We start from the raw sequence: 18,563 nt of genomic DNA, 5'->3' as shown, positions 1-18,563 counted from the left end.
GTCGGGGCCGCGGCGCGGAGGGCGCGCGTGGAGGAGGCGGCGGCGCGGAGCCCCCGGCGCTGCGGCCGAGCTGCCGCCGCCTCGGCGTCGCTGGCTTGTCCTCTTCCTCCGCGGAGCTGAGGGCGGCATCTTTTTGCCCCAGCCCCGCGAAGAAGGATATAAAATTGTAGTCGAGGTACTACTAACCGGGGAAGGGGACGGGGGCTAAAAAACCTGCGGCGGCCGGGGCTGCTTCGGCCGACTGCGTTCCCCAGGCTGCCCGGGTGGTGCGAGGCAGCCGCAGCGGGATCGGGCCCGTGGGCAGCCGCGCCGGGACGTTATCGGGGCTCCTGGCAGATTTCTGAGTGATGAGGAAGGGGCAGGAAGCACCGGGGTGTCTTGTCCCCAAAGGGCGGCGGAGCTTCTGCCGGAGACATTTTACGGAGGTGAAAACCCGCCAGGCTGGATCGCTCCTCCGGCCCCACGGCGCTGAGCGAGCCCCCGGCCACCACCGCCGCTTTCACTGATGACCCCCTGACCCCTGGGGACCTCCCGAAAGGGACCCCGAGGACCGACCCAGTCAAACCCCACGGGGATGGGGACACGCTGGGTCTCCTCAGCGCCGGGGCCCGAGCCCAGCCGGTCTCGGCACCGCATCCAAAAGCCCGATCAGCTGTCCCAGGGCCTGGGCGAGGGTCCCGGGCGTCCTGAGGGGCTCCCGAGCGAGGGGGCTGCGTCTTGGCTTTTCTGCCCGCCGGTGGGCGCCCGGCGATGTCAACTGCGATGTCTGCCTGGGTGGTAACAAGACCCCATCCCGCCGTCTCCCGAGCCCAGACTAACTTCTTTCAACAGCCTCTGATGGTAATTACAGTAATCGGGGCTGCCATATATCCTTTAAGCAATTATGACACACAAAAAAAGTCCCCAAGGACCCCCTGTCGTGGGATGTTCAAAACGGTTTCCCTGCTGAACAGAAATCCCATTTTCTTAGCGCTAAAACTTCTGAGACGAAGCGGTACCTCGGGGAACGGGAGCGCTTTTAAACAGAGTTAATCAGTTATCGCATGACCCCGTGTCAAGCTTACATTTTTCCCTTCCCACCCCCCGCCCTGCGTCTTGCCCGTCTATTTATTTCATATTTTGCCCAGCAAGAAAGTTTTCTCATAACAGCCCCCGCGGGGCAGGGCTGGGGGCTCGGAGAGGTGGAGGGGGTGGGCAGAGCGCGGCCGGCCGGGCGGCGGGACAGGGCGGCCCCGCGAAGGCGAACGCGGGGGGCTCCAGCCGCTCCCTCCGCCGTGCCCCCCACCCCGTACACCGCCTCGCCGGGGGCCACGGAGCTGGGCAGACCGGCCACGCTGCTCCGGCGGCTGGAAACGTGCTTATACGGGTTTGGTGAGGTATTCCAGGTGCTCGCGATCTACGGCAGGAATACGGGGACGTGTAAGGAATATATGGGCCGTACGCTTATATGCATGGCGTGGATATGTACATACATAGTGCATAGGATTTTTTTTTTTTTCCAAAGCGGCTCCCAAACTTAAAATCTGTGTGGGGAAAACTAACACAAGTTTCTTCCGTCTCCACTGGCCGACTTAAGGGCCGGCAGAGGAGCCGGCCGCTCCACACCGCAGGCCGGCCGGGGAAGCGGGGACCCCGTGGCTGCCCGGTGCCCCGGGGGGGTGGCGGTCACACGGGTGGCAGCCCGGGCCCGCTGCCGCGGTGGGACGGGGTGCGAGGGGGCAGCGCGGCAGTGCCGGGCTCGGCTCCGGGATGCACCAGCGCTGCACGTACCGCTTCAGTGTCTCTCCCCCCACCCCCAGCCTGCCCCTCCTCCTCCTCCTTTGTGTGCGTGCGTGTGGATCCTCTCTCTCCCCGTGGATGCTAAGGACTGGAGAGGGAAGTCGGCCGCTTTCCCCCGTTTGCATTGTGCGATATCCGAATTCCCATGCTACACTTTTTGACGGGTCACTGGTGCCCCAATAGGCAGGTGGCAAGGAGGGCTTGTAATTACACACTCCCAGAAACCGTGCCCTGGCCTCAGCCCTCCTCACGGGCGCCTACCTGCAGCTCCAAAGCCGCGGTTTGCTCGCAGGCAGTGGTGTGCGGGGGGGGCATCCTTCAGCTGCGCTCCTTATTAATTGCGCAAAAGTTTTCTATTCTTTAACCTCTCTCCCCCCCCTCCCACCTTCCCTCCCTCCGCCACCCCTCCCTCTCGCAGTCCCTAACCTAATCCCCGTCCCTCTCGCCGTGTTGTGTATAGCAGCTGTCGGGTTTCATTTAGGGGAGAAGCTGGCAGCTTGTGCTCATTGGAGGCAGTCAAACGAGTTTCAATGGGCAAAATCATTAAGTTAACACTTTATCTAATGTCCCTATTGTCTGCCAGCAGGCATTGTCTTAGAACCTTAGCGCAGACATGTCTGAAAGTATCTCGGACTCCTAAATTCTCTAGGGAGCGAGAGGAGCCCCTGCGGCCTGTTTCCATTGCCCCCCTCCCGCCCCCCAGCACTGCTCCGCACGCTGCCGCTTTTCCCCCTCCATCCTCACCCACCCGTAGCCAGGGCTATCCCTGAACTACTTCCAAATAAATATAGCGAGAGCTCTCCATTGGAGTTTGGAGACCAAGGTTTGATGAGAGGGACTGAATTTCTAATTTAAGTTCTGGTAAGAGGGAAGGAGGCTGTTTGAAGCAGAGGAAGAGAAGAGAAGAGAAGAGAAGAGAAGAAGAAAACAAGGGAAAGGAAAATGAAAAGAAAAAGAAAAAGTAAACAAGGAAAAGGAAAACGAAAAGAAAAAGAAAAGAAAAATATTAAAGGAAAAAGAAAAAGTAACAAAGGAAAAGGAAGAGAATAAGAAAAAGAAAACAAGGGAAAGGAAAATTAAATAAAAAGAAAAAAAATTAAAGCAAAAAGAAAAAGAGAGCAAGGAAAATGAAGAGAAACATGAAAGTGAAAAGAAATTAAAAGAGAAAAATTAAAGGAAATAGAAAAAATTAAAAGAAAAGAAAAAAGAAAAGGAAAAAGAAAAAGAAAAAAGAAAAAGAAACAGCAGAAGACAGAAGAAGGAAAAAAAAAAAAAACAAAACCACAAACAAAAACGGAGAAAAGGGAGAAGCCGAGTGGGGTTTTGGCGGGTTTCTTAAACCGGGCTGCAATCGTCTCTGTACGAGTTTTTGCATCTCCCTGAGAGTATTTGCAATTCTTGTCAAAGCCGGTGCGAAAGCAGCGCCCGGCGGAGCGGGGGCTGCGGGCGAGGCGGAGCGGAGCGGACGGAGGGACACTGCCCGCCCGCCAGGCTCACAGCCCCGCGGGCTCCTCCGCGCCCAAAACACAGACGGAAAGTTTTGCTGCAGGTTTTAGGGTGAAGAAAATGGCACGCCTTCTCTGCCGTGGAAATCAGCCCCCTTTCGCTAGGGTTGCTAGCGGGAACAGGAGGTTGATTGGCTTCCCGATCATTTGATTTTGTTTTGGTTTGGTTTATTCTGTGTATCGGTCTCCTGACTGCTCTCCTGCCCAGGGAAAGTGCCGTCCTGTTTGCCGAGAGCCAGAAAGCCAGAGAAACACACACCCCCTCACCAAACCCCCCGAATTCCCTCCCCTCCCCCCTCAACCTCACTTCTTGCAGGCAAGACTGCTGCTCCCGCTGCTGTAATCTTCCCTTCCAAAATGGGTCTTGGCGATTATAGAAGATCCAAATAAACGTAGCGGGGCATGAATAATGCTCATTGTAGAAAACTGACACTTGCTCAAGGAAAAGAAAGTTGGCTATAAAATCACTTCATTATTTGCTTGTACTGCGGCTCTGGGGCTAATCCCTCCGGAGGTCAGATTGCTGAGAGCTCTCTCTCTCCCTCTTTCCCTTCTCTGCTTTCAGGTCGCATTTTAGACATCCCTTGCAAAGTCTGTGGGGACCGCAGCTCCGGAAAGCACTATGGGGTTTACGCCTGCGATGGGTGCTCGGGATTTTTCAAGAGGAGCATCAGGAGGAATAGGACCTATGTTTGCAAATCAGGAAATCAGGTACCAGCAGCAGCCTAGTCCCCGCACCGCCTGCACCCCCTCCCCTGCATTTCCCCAGGGGCCCGCATTGCCCTTGCCCCACCAACAGAGAGACTCCCGCAGCAAGGTGCAGCAGCCGCGCAGCCTCACCCTCCCTTGCCAGGGGGGCCCGGGCCGAGGCCGGGCGCTGTGTGCCCCAGCCCGCCTCCCCCTGCACGTCCGCCCTCCCCAGCCCAGCGGAGAGGATGGGGGAGATGCGCAGGGAGAAGGAGGGATGCGGGCAGGGGGAGGCACAGCCAGCACATCGCCCGGGTATGGGAGGACAGAGAGGGGCAGCCTCCCGGTAAGCCTCAGCACGGCCAGGCGATGGACAGCCATAGTTTTACACGCCGGCGTGTCGTGCCCGCGTCCAGGCGGAGGCAGCCCCGCTTTTTCCCTTCTGCTCCGGCCGCTCTCCTTCCCACTCCCGGAGCGTCCCCGCGGGATGTGAGGCTGGGATCGCGGAGGGATGCGCGGCGCTGCGCGGAGCCCCGAGGGGGCGGCGCCGCCGTCGCTGTCTCGGGTGCTGAAGGCGGCCCGGCCCGCCCCGCCCGGCCCGCCCTGTCCCGGGGCCGAGCACCTGGCACGGCCCGGCACGGCGCACGCAGGGCCGGCCCCTCCGCGCCTCCCGCCGCCGCGGGGCCTGCGCCTGGGCCGGCGGGATGGGCGCGCTGCTGCCCCCGGCCCGACGGCTGGCTGTGTTGCAGGGAGGTTGCCCGGTGGACAAGACGCACAGGAACCAGTGCCGAGCCTGCCGGCTGAAGAAGTGCCTGGAGGTCAACATGAACAAAGATGGTACCTGCTCCCCCTCTCCCGGGGCTGGGGTGGCGGGGCAGCAGGAGGGAGCTGCTCTGAACTGAGGAGCGCTGTGTCACTCCGGTGTCTCCTTGGCCCGGCCACGAATGACGCTCCCATCCCGCGGCAGCCCTCAGACACTGCTCCCCAGACAGCCCTCGGGCGGTGGGGGGCACAGGGCTGGCCTCAGAAAGTTGCAGGGAGGGAGGGAAGCGCCCAAGTCCGGATCCCCGAGGTGACTCCCTGCCTCTCTTTGATGCCCACAGCGGTGCAGCACGAGCGGGGCCCCCGGACGTCGACGATACGGAAGCAGGTGGCTCTCTACTTCCGCGGGCACAAGGAGGAGAGCGGCGGAGCCCCGCACTTCCCCGCTGCCGCCCTGCCGGCACCCGCCTTCTTCACCGCCGTCTCCCAGCTGGAGCCCCATGGCCTGGAGCTGGCCGCTGTCACTGGCACCCCGGAGAGACAGGCTCTGGTGGGCCTGGCACAGCCCACCCCAAAGGTCAGCCACTGTCCCGGCCCCCGGCGGGCTGCAAACCTTGTTGCTGAGGTGCCTGCGACCTGTCGGCTCCTTCCTGCCTCTGGGGTAGACATGGCAAAGAGCAAGGCTTGAAGCTTTGTGGGTTGTGGTGGGGACTTCTGTTACACCCCTAAAGGCTGTGAGGAGATGAGGTGCAACACCCTCTGGAGAAGCGGTATGCAGCAGGACCAACTGATAACCTGCTCCATACAAACCCTGTCTCATGCATTCTTATACCTTCATGGATGCAGAAATGCTCCTCCTGCCTGGAGCCCATCCACAAGTCAGTTTTAAACCTTGTTTCACAAGGAATGCAATCCCTGTGAATGAGTTTTCTTCAGAGAAATGCCAGTCTCCATGGTGGTGTAGTTCAGAAAGTACTTTGTGTACTGACCAAAGCCTGCAGTTTGTCCCCACAGACACAAAACCCAAACTTGGCTAAGCTGGCTCTCTGCACTTCTTGGTTGTGACATTTCCTGAGCAGCCCAGTGGAAGCACTGCTGTGGCCTCAACTGCACAGGAATTAGCTGAAAGGTGATGTTTTTCATTAGCCCATTTGCAATGGCATTTTGTGTCTTCACAGCATCTAGAAAATCACAGAAGAAGATGCTTAAATAGTTCTGCATTTTCAGAGCTGGTACATAGCTTGGTAGAACCCATCATAAACATGGTCACAGCATCTAGTTTGACGTGGTAATTTTGAAAAATGCTGAATCAGAATTTATTTGGCAAGAAAATGTAGCACACACTGGAAAACATAACTCCATTCAAAGCCTACACAGCCTCTAGATAGTTATGCTTGGCTCTGTGCATCTACTTACAACCTGTTGCAGTCAGGGAGCAAGATGAAGGATTAGGCTAAATGAATATTTACTGCTTTGCTGAGCAGGGCTGGAATGCTAAATCAGCTTCTGAAGCAAGGTTACAAACTACATCTTGTCAATCAAATTTTTATTCTTCTAACTCTGCTATCAGAGGTGTTCTGTTGTGTAACAGAGTAAAGCGTGACATAATTTTGGTACACTTTTCCCCTTTCATGCAATAATTTCATTCTCCTTTCAACCTCCTGCTCTGAACAGTTTCTTTAGTACAGCTCATCCACACGGATAAGCAGCAAGGAGCAGTTTGGAGTGAGCCCACTGCAAGCAATGCCCTCTGCTTGCAGAACACGAGAGTGCACACTCTGTATTGGGCATGAGCAGGAGCACTGAATGTAGGGGAGAGGCAGAGCTGGCTGCCTTGGTGGCACTGTATGAAATGGCTTTATTTTCTCTTTGACATTAGTACCCACATGAAGTCAACGGCACCCCTATGTATCTCTACGAAGTGGCCACTGAATCCGTCTGCGAGTCAGCAGCCAGACTTCTGTTCATGAGCATCAAGTGGGCCAAAAGTGTCCCAGCCTTCTCCACCTTGTCCTTACAAGACCAGGTAAGGCATGGCAAGTGGGAGTGGCAACGGCCTGGCCTGCTTGTTACAGAAGGCTCAGACTTCAATTGGGTCCTGGACTTCCAGCCCTAGACTTTGAAATCTGTAATGGACTTCAGCAGCTCTGAAGTTCAGCGTAGCATTTCAGTCTGCCCCTGAAAACCAGGCAGTGATTTAGAAACTGCTTTCCTCCAACTTTCATCTTATGAAGCAAGTGAAAAATCAAGCCAGGAAAAAGGAATCTAACATAAAACTAATATTATGGAAAGACAACTGCTAGAGGAGAAATCACCAGGCTGCAGAGCAAACGCAGTATGCCCAAACTGCTTTTCTACTTGTAGGACAATTTTTCCTTCCATAAAATGGGGAATAGCATCTTACTTTGCTATTTAGGGATGAGAAATGCTTAGCTAAGTTTATGGTCTCAGGATATGACTGAGGTTTCTGAAGACCAATTCTCCACCTCCTCCTCCTCCTCCTCCTCTACCAGTTCTCCCTCTTCCTCCTCCCCCTCCTCCCCTCATCCTCCTTCTCCTCCTCTTCTTCTCCTCTCCTCTCAACTGTTGACACATTTTTTCCTTATTCACCTTGGCTTACAATTATATCAATATGGTGGAAGCAGTATCTGGCCAGCCCCCAATATTTTTTACCATTAATTAAAATCTTCCCTAATATGTTTTGTTTTCCTCTATGATAATTTCCCTTTGCCTCAAGTAAATCATAGGTGAACAACAGAAGATGAAACAATTTCTTAATTACTTGATTCTTGATGAGGACTCAGTGTGCTTTGTATAATGCACCAATTTTTAAAAAGATAATTGTAAAATAGAAGGGTGAAAATCTACACAAAGCTCCAATCATAAAAGACATCTATTACTTTGATATGATTGAGCTAATTTACCAAAATGGTAACTAGAAAAACTGTGCCATAGATGTTACGTAGCAGTCATCAGAGGAACTAGTTCCTCTCCCCAGAAGCACAAGTGTTGCAGTTGATATGCAAATATGTATTTTGAACAACAAGAAAAGAGCTTCCTAGAAAACCAAGACTGTTTTCAATCTAAAGGTAAATAATGATGGTCACAATGTGTTATAAAGATAAGGTATATAAAAATGCTCATTTTCTAGCACCAAACCCACATCTTGAAATCCTCGTTGTGAAATTAGTCAAAGGGGAATGCTGCTCAGCTCTACCTGCAGTCCTGCTATGCAGTGAGGATGAGGGGAGAGATGAGATGGGGCCGGAAGGTCACACATGCCAGTAGGAAGACAACAATCCCAGTGTGGCATCCTGCTGCTCTCTAATGGAGTCTTCTGCTGCCACGGAGTCCTGTGGAGCACTGGGTCTGTGACAATGAGCAACCAAAGAAACAGGCTCAAGTGTCAGGAACAAGAAGCAGGTGCGCTGCTCCAGCAGCAGCCCCAGCACACAGGAGCACACTGAGTCCATCTCTGGACCAGTGATGTCCACAAGAGGCTCCCTAGGCAAAGGGTTTATCTGACATAACAGGGAGGCACTGCCCACACCATCATCTCCTGCAGAGGAGGCAGCAGGATCTGGAAGCAGGGGACATCTCCATGGTGTGTGACCAAGCACACCTCAAACAGCACGGCCTGCTTATCTACCATAGACACCACAGTGCTCCCATTAAATAACCCACTTCCTCTTCCACTGTCATAGCAGGGACTAATCTTAGTGAATAACATATTAAAAACCCAGCCTTTCCTTAACACCATTCTCACTTGCTGTAGCTCCTTGCAAGTCAGCTTCCTCAAAACTCAGAGCTGCTCAGCTCAAAAGCTTTGATTTGGGCCTCTTCCTGCATGATTCCCATCAGGAGAGCTGGAGAAGAAATAATTCTGATTTTAATCACCTTATTTCGTGAATAATCATACAGATTATTTTTATAACATTGCTATTGCTTTATTTAATTTGACAATGGCCCAGCTGTAAATGTCTGCATTTCTCTTTTGGTGTCCTTGACATCTGGCTGAGGAGAGACTAAAATATTTTCCTGAATTTTCCTTTTTTTTTTTTTTTCCTGCTCTTCTAAAAAGGCAAGTGCACTGTAATTTCAGGACTGTGGGGCAGTTTTATCTTGAAGGCAGGGAAATAAATAGAAACCAATTTACTGATAAAACACAAATCAGAGTATTGCTGCATTCTTACGTCTGGTAAAACAGAGGCTGTGTCCCTTCCCTAGATTCATACAGATAAGTCCATCTTAAACTGGAAACCACAAAACAAAAAACGTCATGCTTCTAGTGTTGCTGGCCTGCACACCTGCCCACCTTATCTGTGAGACAGGTTGGACCCAATGCAGGTCCCCAACAAAAGGTCACACCAAGGATGGGGTTGATTAAGAAGCAAAACCAGTTGTTCAGAAAGCCTGGTATTTGTTGTTTCTTTGAAGAAGGAGGGCTGAGTATGACTTCAGCATGAATTATTTTAATTGGTGGTTTTACAGACTTATGCATAGGCATGAAGAAAGCTTTAGCTATTGGAGGAGTCTCTTATTTTTAAAGTCTTCTGACTTTAAAGGCTTAGTGGGAAACAAAATATGAAATTGGTATCTTCCAGGAACCACCATTTATTGCCATTGTATCTGCATGAATGAATGACAAAAAAAGAGCAAATGAAAGCAAATGACAAAAGCAAATGAAAGGCTGGCGAATCATTTCCTATGTCATACAGACACCTGCACAACCATCAGGTGGGATTATCCAGAGGAGGGACTGGGTTTGCAGGCTGCAGTCATTAGGAAACTTAAGACTAGATTCATCTGCTCTCAGAAGAAAGCTGAGATGGGCACTACACTCCAGACACAGCACCCCTCCCCGTCTCCATTTCAGGCAATAATCTGTGCAGTTTTTGGTACTGTAAAATCCACTGTAAGTGTTTCAAACAACAACTGCATGCAGAGACACGAGTACCATCATGTCACAATTTCCTTAGGTCAATGGAGAAGTTCTGCAAAGCACACAGGGCAAAAAGGCCCTAATGGGGCATAACCCTGCAGTGACAAGTTGAGAGCAGAGACTCTGAGAATTCAGATTGGAACAGAATGGTTTAATACCATCCAATACCATTCCATGTAATCATGGAATCACAGGAGGGGTCAGCTTGGAAGGGATTACGTGTGATCCAACCTCTCTGCTCAAGCAGGGTCATGACAGAGCAGATGGCACAGGACGGTGTCCAGGCAGTTCTTAAATATCTCTGGTGAGAGAGACTCTACAACCACTTAGGGTCCCCTGTTCCAGTGCTTGGTGCACAGTAAAGAAGTTTTTCCTCATATTCAGGTAGAATTTCCTGTGCAGTTTCTGCCCACTGCCTGGTGTCCTAGTGGCTGGCAAGAAGTATCACTGTCCTGAATAGCAATATTGTTAAGAGTTTGCACATAGATGAAGGATTTGCTTTTACTGATGCTTTCTGTATCACCTACTACTTTCACATATCTGATTCCAAGGATATCATCATTAATTTGGTACAGCATCTTTTTTTTACTTTATTCTTCTTTACAGACTCTTTACATACCCTCTTCCTCTTTTCCTAATAAGCTAAGCTGCTGATAGTTTCAGGGACCATAACAACATCAATGATTGCAGATCTTGGGGTTTTGGTTTGGTGGCTTCATTTTCTTTTCTGCTTGAGTTTTGGGCAATCTGCTTTCACTGCATGGAGCTGCTAGAAGGTACCTTCTGAGCCCACTACAGTTCTCACCCCTTCAAATCTCTCTCACCCTATTTTGTGACACATGGTCCCAGCAACATGCACACACCACCACGTGCCTGCCCTTTGGCCATGCACTTCAGCTGAACCAGAGGTCCTCCAATCCTCTCTTAAGAGTTGGTCTGGGCTAACAATCCACAGATGCCCTCAAGACTTAACACATCTGTTCTGGCTTTGCTAGTCTGCATTTCCAGAAGTCTTGTCTCCTCTTCAGATGCACCACTGCCTCTTCAGGGAAATCACAAGCATTGCCTCAGAAAAAAACAGAAAAACACATCCTCCATACAGACATGCAATGTGCAAAAACTGCAGAGAACTAGCAATGCTGTCAGCATAGGTGCCTGGATAGTCGCATCTCTGAAAGGAAACAGCTCTTAATGCCTGGAATTTCTGAGTGATTTTAAGCAAAAAAGCAGAAAAACAGGTGACACTGAGAAATTGTTCGTGTGTTCAGATGCTGTGCTTGACAGATATAGAAACTGGTTAGTAAGGAAGGGTTTATAAGGTGGATGTGTGCTCTAAAGCACTGATCCCTACACTGATCCAGGATATTATCCAGGCTTTTCTTCACAAAATTCTGCCTTCCCGAGGGAAAGGAGTGTAATCCCCAGAGAGCAAGAGGAAATACCTGTCCTAGAACAGCTGTATAAGAGCTGAGATGAGAAGAGAACCCCTACCATGCTGATAAAGCAGGTGTGTTCATGCTGTGAGCAAATGCTCTGGGGAAAGAGCTCTCTTTCTTTCTTTCTCTTCCCTTTTAGTCCACAACATGGTGCACAGTGAGCCAACCCTCAGTGTTTTTCTACAATGCATAGACTTATTTCTAGACACCTTCTCAAAAGGCTAAGAGAAGAGCTAATGAATGCTGTGGGGGAAATACCATGACAGGCATTTAAAGTAGTTTTTAAAATAACAGAAATTTACATATTTAAATTGTTTATAAATCTATAAATTATACACTATGTTATATTGTACATCTATTGTATGACAGCTGATGCTTTTGGAAGATGCTTGGAGAGAACTGTTTGTTCTAGGAATAGCACAATGGGCCATTCCAGTTGATGCTAACACTCTACTGGCTGTATCTGGTAAGAATTGCACAATTTAATGACTTTGTTACAAAAATTACCATAAAAATACATTACTGAAAAAAGAACAACATGTAAAGAATAACAAATTCCTACTGAACAATAGAGCATACCTGTCATTTATAAATCTATATTTAAATGCAAATAATGTTGTTTTGTTGTATTCATGACTGCTTGCATTGTCATTTAAATGCAAATTACTGTGTTTGTTATCATCCAAGAGAAGATTTTATATTAACTTTCATACAATATAGTCAGTTTACATGGAACCAGATAGACAAGTGTGACAATAGAGAGGACATTGATACAGAGGATTTTGTCAGAAATCAATATGAAATAAAGCAAATGCCTTTAATATTATTTATTTCATTTCTTTCTGTTTCAGGCATGAACGGTGACAATACAGATTCTCAGAAGCTGAATAAAATTATTTCAGAAATACAGGCCTTACAGGAGGTTGTGGCTAGATTTAGACAACTTCGGCTAGATGCTACTGAATTTGCCTGTCTCAAATGCATTGTCACTTTTAAAGCTGGTAAGCAGAAAGGATCTCTCACTTGTCTGGTCTGATAACTGACGTTGCTGCTTTAAAGTGATGTTTTAAACCAGGCATAGCTTTGAATCACCCAGTAGGTTTCCCCATATTGAATTCCAATAGTCACTGCTGCATTTTGAAAGGGCTGGCAGTGGAGTGCTGGGGAACTAATGGGAATGTTTAATTTCCATTGATAGCACTAGCTGAACTGTTTTGATCCACCCAAGAGTCAAGTTGAACTAGTAACTGATCTGCTTTCCAGTGCCCACACACAGTGGTTCTGAACTGAGGAGTTTCCGAAATGCTGCTGCCATAGCAGCCCTTCAAGATGAAGCCCAGCTCACCCTGAACAGCTACATTCACACCAGGTCAGTGGTGTCTTCTGTCAATGCTTCTGGCAAAATCCTGCTCTGATTGCACGGAAGGTGGCATTTGCACTGACTGAAATGGGGACCAGGCTGCTACAGAGAGTATACATTGGCTGTCAGCCTGCTGGGATTTCTGAAATAGAACCATAGAAAATGTTGGAAAGGATCCTTAAAATCATCCAGTTCAACCATCAATGCTGCCAAGTCCATCATTAAATCATGTGCCCAAGTGCCACATCTACACATGTTTCAATGGATGATGACTCCACCATTTCCCTGTGCATTACTGTTCCAATGCTTGACAACCTTCTTGGGAAATAAATTTTTCCTAATATCCAAATTAAACCTCCATTGTTGCAACTTGAGGCCATTTCCTCTGTCTTATTTTTATGACTTATTTTATTTGTATGACTTATTTTATGACTTATGATTTATTTTATTTTTGGGAGCAGGGACCAAAATCCACGTCACTACAATTTCCTTTCAGGTAGAGTGATAAAGCCTCCTCTTAGCCTCCTTTTCTTCAGACTAAACAACTGCAACTGCCTTAGCTGTTGCTCTAGACCCTTAAACTGGACTTGTGCTCTAGACCCTTAACCACCTTTGTTGCTCCTCTTCAAGTGTGCTCCAGCACATCGGTGTTTTTAAACAAACAGAAAGGTGTTAAAAGGAGAGCTCTTGCTCTGGGAAGTAATAATGGCTGTGCAATTACTTCAGAGGGCTACATTTTCCTCTACATTTTATTCAATTAGATACCACTAAAAGTAATGCTCAAAACATTGCATCTCAGACAGTATGAGTGCCTTTCACACACGATCTCCAGTTCCCATATAACTTCCTCCATTTTGCAGACACAGAAAGAAGGACACAAGGAGCTTAAGTGGCTCTTCCAAGATGCTGCCTGGAATTTGTGATCAAGTTCAAATGAAAACCCCAGAATTTGTGAATTTCATTGTGGTGCCACAGCCAAGTCCATTTAGTTTCAGTGGAAGTCCATGAGACTAAAACAGTTGGAGCTGGAAAAGTGGAAGAGGAAGTTTTATACAATTTTTTCCCTCTGAAACTTTTATTTGCTATCATAGTAGCTCTGTCAGGCAGAAGTCCTATCAGTACAACACATTAGATGGTAGCAGTCTCTGAAGCACTTCTGTTAGTCTACAGGGAATGGCCTGCACTGGGGATGGAAGTAAAAATGCAAATTCCATCCAGTTATGGCTGCTTCAGAGCAAAAAGAGTAACTGAGCAGCTGCTGCATAGCAGTCTCTTCCTGTTCTTAAGGAAGGCCTTTTCCATGAAGATTGCTCCCTGGAGACCTTAAATGAAATAGGGCCTGTTGGAGAGAGGAGCCAGGGAGGAATACATAGCCATGTCTTCCCTTCCAAGGGAACAACTTTTCCACAGCATTTCTGTGTTGCTGGAAGTATTTAGATACTGTGCTACCCAGTGCATGTTGTAAACAATATCCTTTTACAAGGGAAAAGGCAGTCCACTGACAGGACTCAGATTCCATGGTGAGAGGGCTTTAAGCCTGTGTGTTTCATCCTCAGGCTTGAATTTATCCTCCTGCCAATGTCACTGCAGCATCAGCCCTTTGATCCCAGTGGAGTTGCTCTCAAGAGGATGCAAGGGAGGGCAGTCTGGGGAAGCAGCGTGTTTCTCTGAACAACCTACACTTCCCCTTAGGGAGACACTGTAAGCAGAAGTTTGAGAATCACTGTTGTAAACACAGCATAAGCACAGCTAAAAATGCACATCCTATGCTGTGCTGCCTTCAAAAGCTGGGAGAAAGGATGGAAAACATCCTATACACAAACACATTACCTGGGGAAAAGCACAGCTTCTTCAACAAAAACTTTCCTTACAAATGTCAATTGGTATTAAATATATCTGCCAGCCAAAAGGGGGCAAAGTGATTACCATGACAATCCAGCTAGTTCTAAACTGTACTTCAAATGACAGGGCAGTCACTACAAGTCAAGCTCTTCCCTGTACTGCATTGAGAACATTGCTGTATGAGGGACACATCAGAGCAGGTCCAGTTTTTGTATTCCTACTGCTCTGGGGGAATGAACAAAGGAGCTAAACAAAACTCAGAAACCTTGTTCTATGTTCTGCTGACTGCCTTGGAGAGTTTTCCTTGGAGTCAACCATGTTGCTCACACAAGTACAAAACACAGGGTTTTGACACAGTGTCCTGGGGTGACAATAGCATCCCACTAGATTCTGAGTCATTCTAGACCATGCAGACTGCACTTAGGTTGAGATTATGGGGTTTCCTCCCAAATTTGTCTCAAACTGGGACACAAAGGTAGCATCACCTGTGCAATTTAGTAAATATTGGTCTTTTTCTATAAATAAAGTCCTTAATTTCAAAAAATACTGTAAAACTTTAACAAAATTCTTTTTCTCTCTGTCTCCTAGGTATCCCACACAACCCTGTCGTTTTGGAAAACTTCTATTGCTTTTACCAGCTTTACGTTCAATTAGTCCATCTACAATAGAAGAAGTGTTTTTCAAAAAGACCATTGGGAATGTACCAATTACAAGACTGCTTTCAGATATGTACAAATCCAGTGACATATAAATTACCTTAAAATAAACAATCAGGATGGACAGTTTCAGAAGAACTTTTATCTATGGAGAATAAGCCTCAACTAACAAAATCTACAGGAAGCATAAGCCTGGGAATGTTTAGTCCTTAAACTCATTGACAAAAAATACCCCAGTAGATATGATTCTGCTGCTCTGAACAGAGTGATTTAGATCATGGAGAGAATGCTTTGTTCTACAGAAAAAGTGAAAGTGGTTGGAATTTGGCTGCTATTCCTGTTACTACAGGATGGAGGCAATTCAGATGCCAGTCATAGTTAACAAAGACTCTGCTATTCTCTCATTCAACTGGCAGATCTGAGACAAAATGTGAAAGAAGGTACTTTAGCTTGTTCAGTATTTGGAACTGGGTGACCAAACTTGGCTTCTGTTGTAACACAAGATGTGGTGGCCTTCAGAATTGTTTTAAAAGTAGCCTATGTTGGGAAAATGTTTTTAATATGATAGGCAACATTTGAGACCAAGTTACCAAAACATTGCTTCTGCTATAATGCATCATGAAGTGGCCTTCAGAACTGATTAAAAGGTAGCTTATGACGGCAGCTCCATTCTTCCTACAAAATGAACTGGTGATCTTTGACGCAGATGTCACCACAATTTGTTCAGTTAACATCTCAAAGACAGAAGAGCTTTATACATTTCCTCCCTGACCTTCCCTCCTCCTTCTTCCACACACAGACATAATTGAAACACACACACACACTCCCACACACACACACCCACCCACACCTGAAAAGAGACAACACAAGAAAGGAAGACTAAAACAGCAAAACCAAATACAATGGAGATGACCGCTTCAGTGATCTGCTGGCTGTCCCGTTGGCACAGTGCTGAAACCAAAGGCAACGGTGGCCAAACTCTTTGTCAATGAGATGTGCAGAGAAACGAAAAGACTATAAAAAAATCAATGGAAGGAATTTTATTTCAAAGAAATAAAGGTTGTTGACTGATACAATGCTAACAATTTCCAAAAGTTTCCAATGCCTTTTTAGAAAACTCCAGGTTCTAATTTTGAAGCCTTGTTCGCCTACACCCTCTCACACACAAAAACGTTACAAGCTGCTTATTTGATGTACGAATAATGTAGAAAAAAAACCATTTAAGGATAGCTGCTGTACTTTTCAAAATTTGATTTGTTATTAGGAACTAGCACTGAGAAAGATCAGCACTTGAACTATCATAGAATGAGTAAAACTTTTCCTGTACAAAGTGGATTAACCGATTTGTGAAGTTAAAAAGTTGTACTCATTGTATTTACAAAGAATAAAAATATATTGAATTTAAATTAATTTCCATTGTTCTTTCAACTGTTGTCCTTAATCTGCTTCTTTCATTGTCTCCTACTTACCAGGGAATAGAAGTATTCCTTACTAAAATGAATTGTCCTAGATCCTGTGGAGTTTCCGTCATCAGAGGTATTTAAAAACAGATTAGACAAACATTAAAGGAATAGCTTAGGTGATCCTGCCTTGTGAGATCCTACATGGAGCTATTTTCTGTAATTCAAATAAATACCAGCTGCAAGGTTTCTTTCTCAAGAAGGTGTCAGGTAGCTTTTTCTAGGATACAACATTAAGTGCATCAGAGGCCTACCCCAGTATGTGCCTTCTGTTGCATGTTATTACAATTTTTAGTACCAGTGAACTGTGCAGCTAACAAAAGGTGATGCGTACAAAAAATACTGCTTCAGTTAAAAAGACTGAGGTTTTATTAAGGTGTCTAACTGTATAATCACACCAAAGAAAGAGGGAAACAACTCCCAGTCAACACAACAACTTGGCAAGAGTAGGAGGGAAATGCATTGTTCATATGGCCATGAGTAACTGAAGAACCATGCTTGCTAAAATGACAGGTAGAAATACACTGTGTGTATTGATGGCTCACTGGTTTGCAGTGTCAAGGAATACAGGTCACAAGTGAAATCCTAGCTCTGCTTACTTCCAAGCTCAAAAATCTCACATGTTTCAGAGGTCAAAGTTTTAACCCCAGCTCTCTTCCGTTTGCAGTCTGCTGGGTCTCACATTCTATCTTTTCCAAGACAGATCATAAATATACAAGATGAGTCACAGGCTATGTGACCTCAAAGTATCTTCTATACAAACTAGCTTGGAGCACTTAAAAATGCACTTACCATAGGGCAGAGCACATTCTTAGACAGAAAGCAACAAACTGTTTATAATCCATTCTTCCTGCACCTGTAATAATCTTCAACTACTTTCTGCTCTCTACACTAAAAGGAATATAATAGGGCAGAAAAATCAATTGCAGTTCTCCAACTCCGTGACAATTCAGTCTATGAGCTAGAGAAGTAAAACCCAGTGCACAGAATCCATCACAGAACAGTGAGATTCATGCTGCTGTCCCAGAGCAGCAATAAACATGGACAACATCCACCCTGCTAGACAACAAGGCAATCACACCCTGCAGTTTGCTGCAGTCCCTACATTGCCCAGGCTAGAGGACAAAACAGAGCGTACCGGCAAAGCAGGCAGGGCAATGGCACCACATCCATATCTCATCCTCTTACCTGCAAGACCTGGCCCAGCTGCAGAGCAGACTCACAAGCTGGGAACAATGCCCAGATCCCTATGGTTTAGGCACAGCTAATCTCAGACTACATCTTGCTCCCACTGCTGCACGTTGCACTGAAGCACAGCCAGTTACACTACAGCAGAATTAGGGTCTCTAGCTAGCCTTGAAGGACATACGGCTAGGTGGGATCCCAGAGTGCTGTGCCAATGTCCTGTCACTCTAAAAGACCAATGCTCTGAAGTTCTCACTTTGGAAATAGGAATACTTTGACATCAAGCATGCAGCTTTCAACTCTTCAGCTACAATATTTTAGTTTTCTAAATAGCAAATGACAGAGATCGTGTCATCGTCTTTCAGGTTTAAGACGTGGCATTTCCTTTGATTTCTGAAAGAAGTTTCTCTCAGAAAATAACATTTGAGAAAAGAAAAATAACTTACTCTGTATCTAAACCTACATAATGAAACTTCAATATATTTAATCCTCCTTTCCCCCTTTTCAAGAATAACTCAGCTTTTAGGGGTGATTCAACAAGGAGAGGGAAATTTGGAAATTATTTACATTATCAAAAACATCTTGAAAAGCAACAGCCCTGGGTTGCAAATGGTCCGTCGGTTTTGGTCCTTGGTTTCATGAATAGAACAGTTAGAGAGAATAAGCACAGTCTCAGTTAAATATGAGGTTTCCACCTAAATTTAAATTATGCAGAGCAATTATTCAAACATCTATCTATTCAGTGCAGCTAATCATTAGTACTATGTGTAACCCAGCCAGCCACCACTGCCTTGTCAGTTCAGTCTTTTACATTCAGATTTCCATAAATGAGGTTAATGGTCTTACTTAAAAGAAGCTACTAATTTTGCCAGGAAGTTTGTAGGATGCTCTTTACAGAGATAAGTGTCATAAGAAGGAAAAAAGCAGCAGAGCTGAGTCTAGGCCAACA

The 18,563-nt window shown here is 46.8% G+C and overlaps 1 protein-coding gene across 1 annotated transcript in view; it reads left to right on the top strand.

The window, feature by feature from the left end:
• Positions 1–15,064, top strand: part of NR2E1 (nuclear receptor subfamily 2 group E member 1) — a 16,119-nt gene extending 1,055 nt beyond the window's left edge. Inside the window, exons 2-9 of the mRNA XM_041414850.1 lie at positions 3,850–3,995; positions 4,721–4,808; positions 5,075–5,310; positions 6,613–6,759; positions 11,481–11,577; positions 11,963–12,112; positions 12,375–12,480; positions 14,902–15,064. Coding sequence (XP_041270784.1) covers positions 3,850–3,995; positions 4,721–4,808; positions 5,075–5,310; positions 6,613–6,759; positions 11,481–11,577; positions 11,963–12,112; positions 12,375–12,480; positions 14,902–15,064 — 1,133 coding nt within the window. The remainder of the gene's footprint in view (positions 1–3,849; positions 3,996–4,720; positions 4,809–5,074; positions 5,311–6,612; positions 6,760–11,480; positions 11,578–11,962; positions 12,113–12,374; positions 12,481–14,901) is intronic.
• The last annotated feature ends 3,499 nt before the right edge of the window (positions 15,065–18,563 follow it).

This window comes from Onychostruthus taczanowskii, unplaced genomic scaffold (genome assembly GCF_017590055.1).
Source record: "Onychostruthus taczanowskii isolate IOZ18803 unplaced genomic scaffold, ASM1759005v1 scaffold48, whole genome shotgun sequence".
In the NCBI taxonomy this organism is placed as follows: domain Eukaryota; kingdom Metazoa; phylum Chordata; class Aves; order Passeriformes; family Passeridae; genus Onychostruthus; species Onychostruthus taczanowskii.
This window is presented reverse-complemented; position numbering and strand designations above follow the sequence as displayed.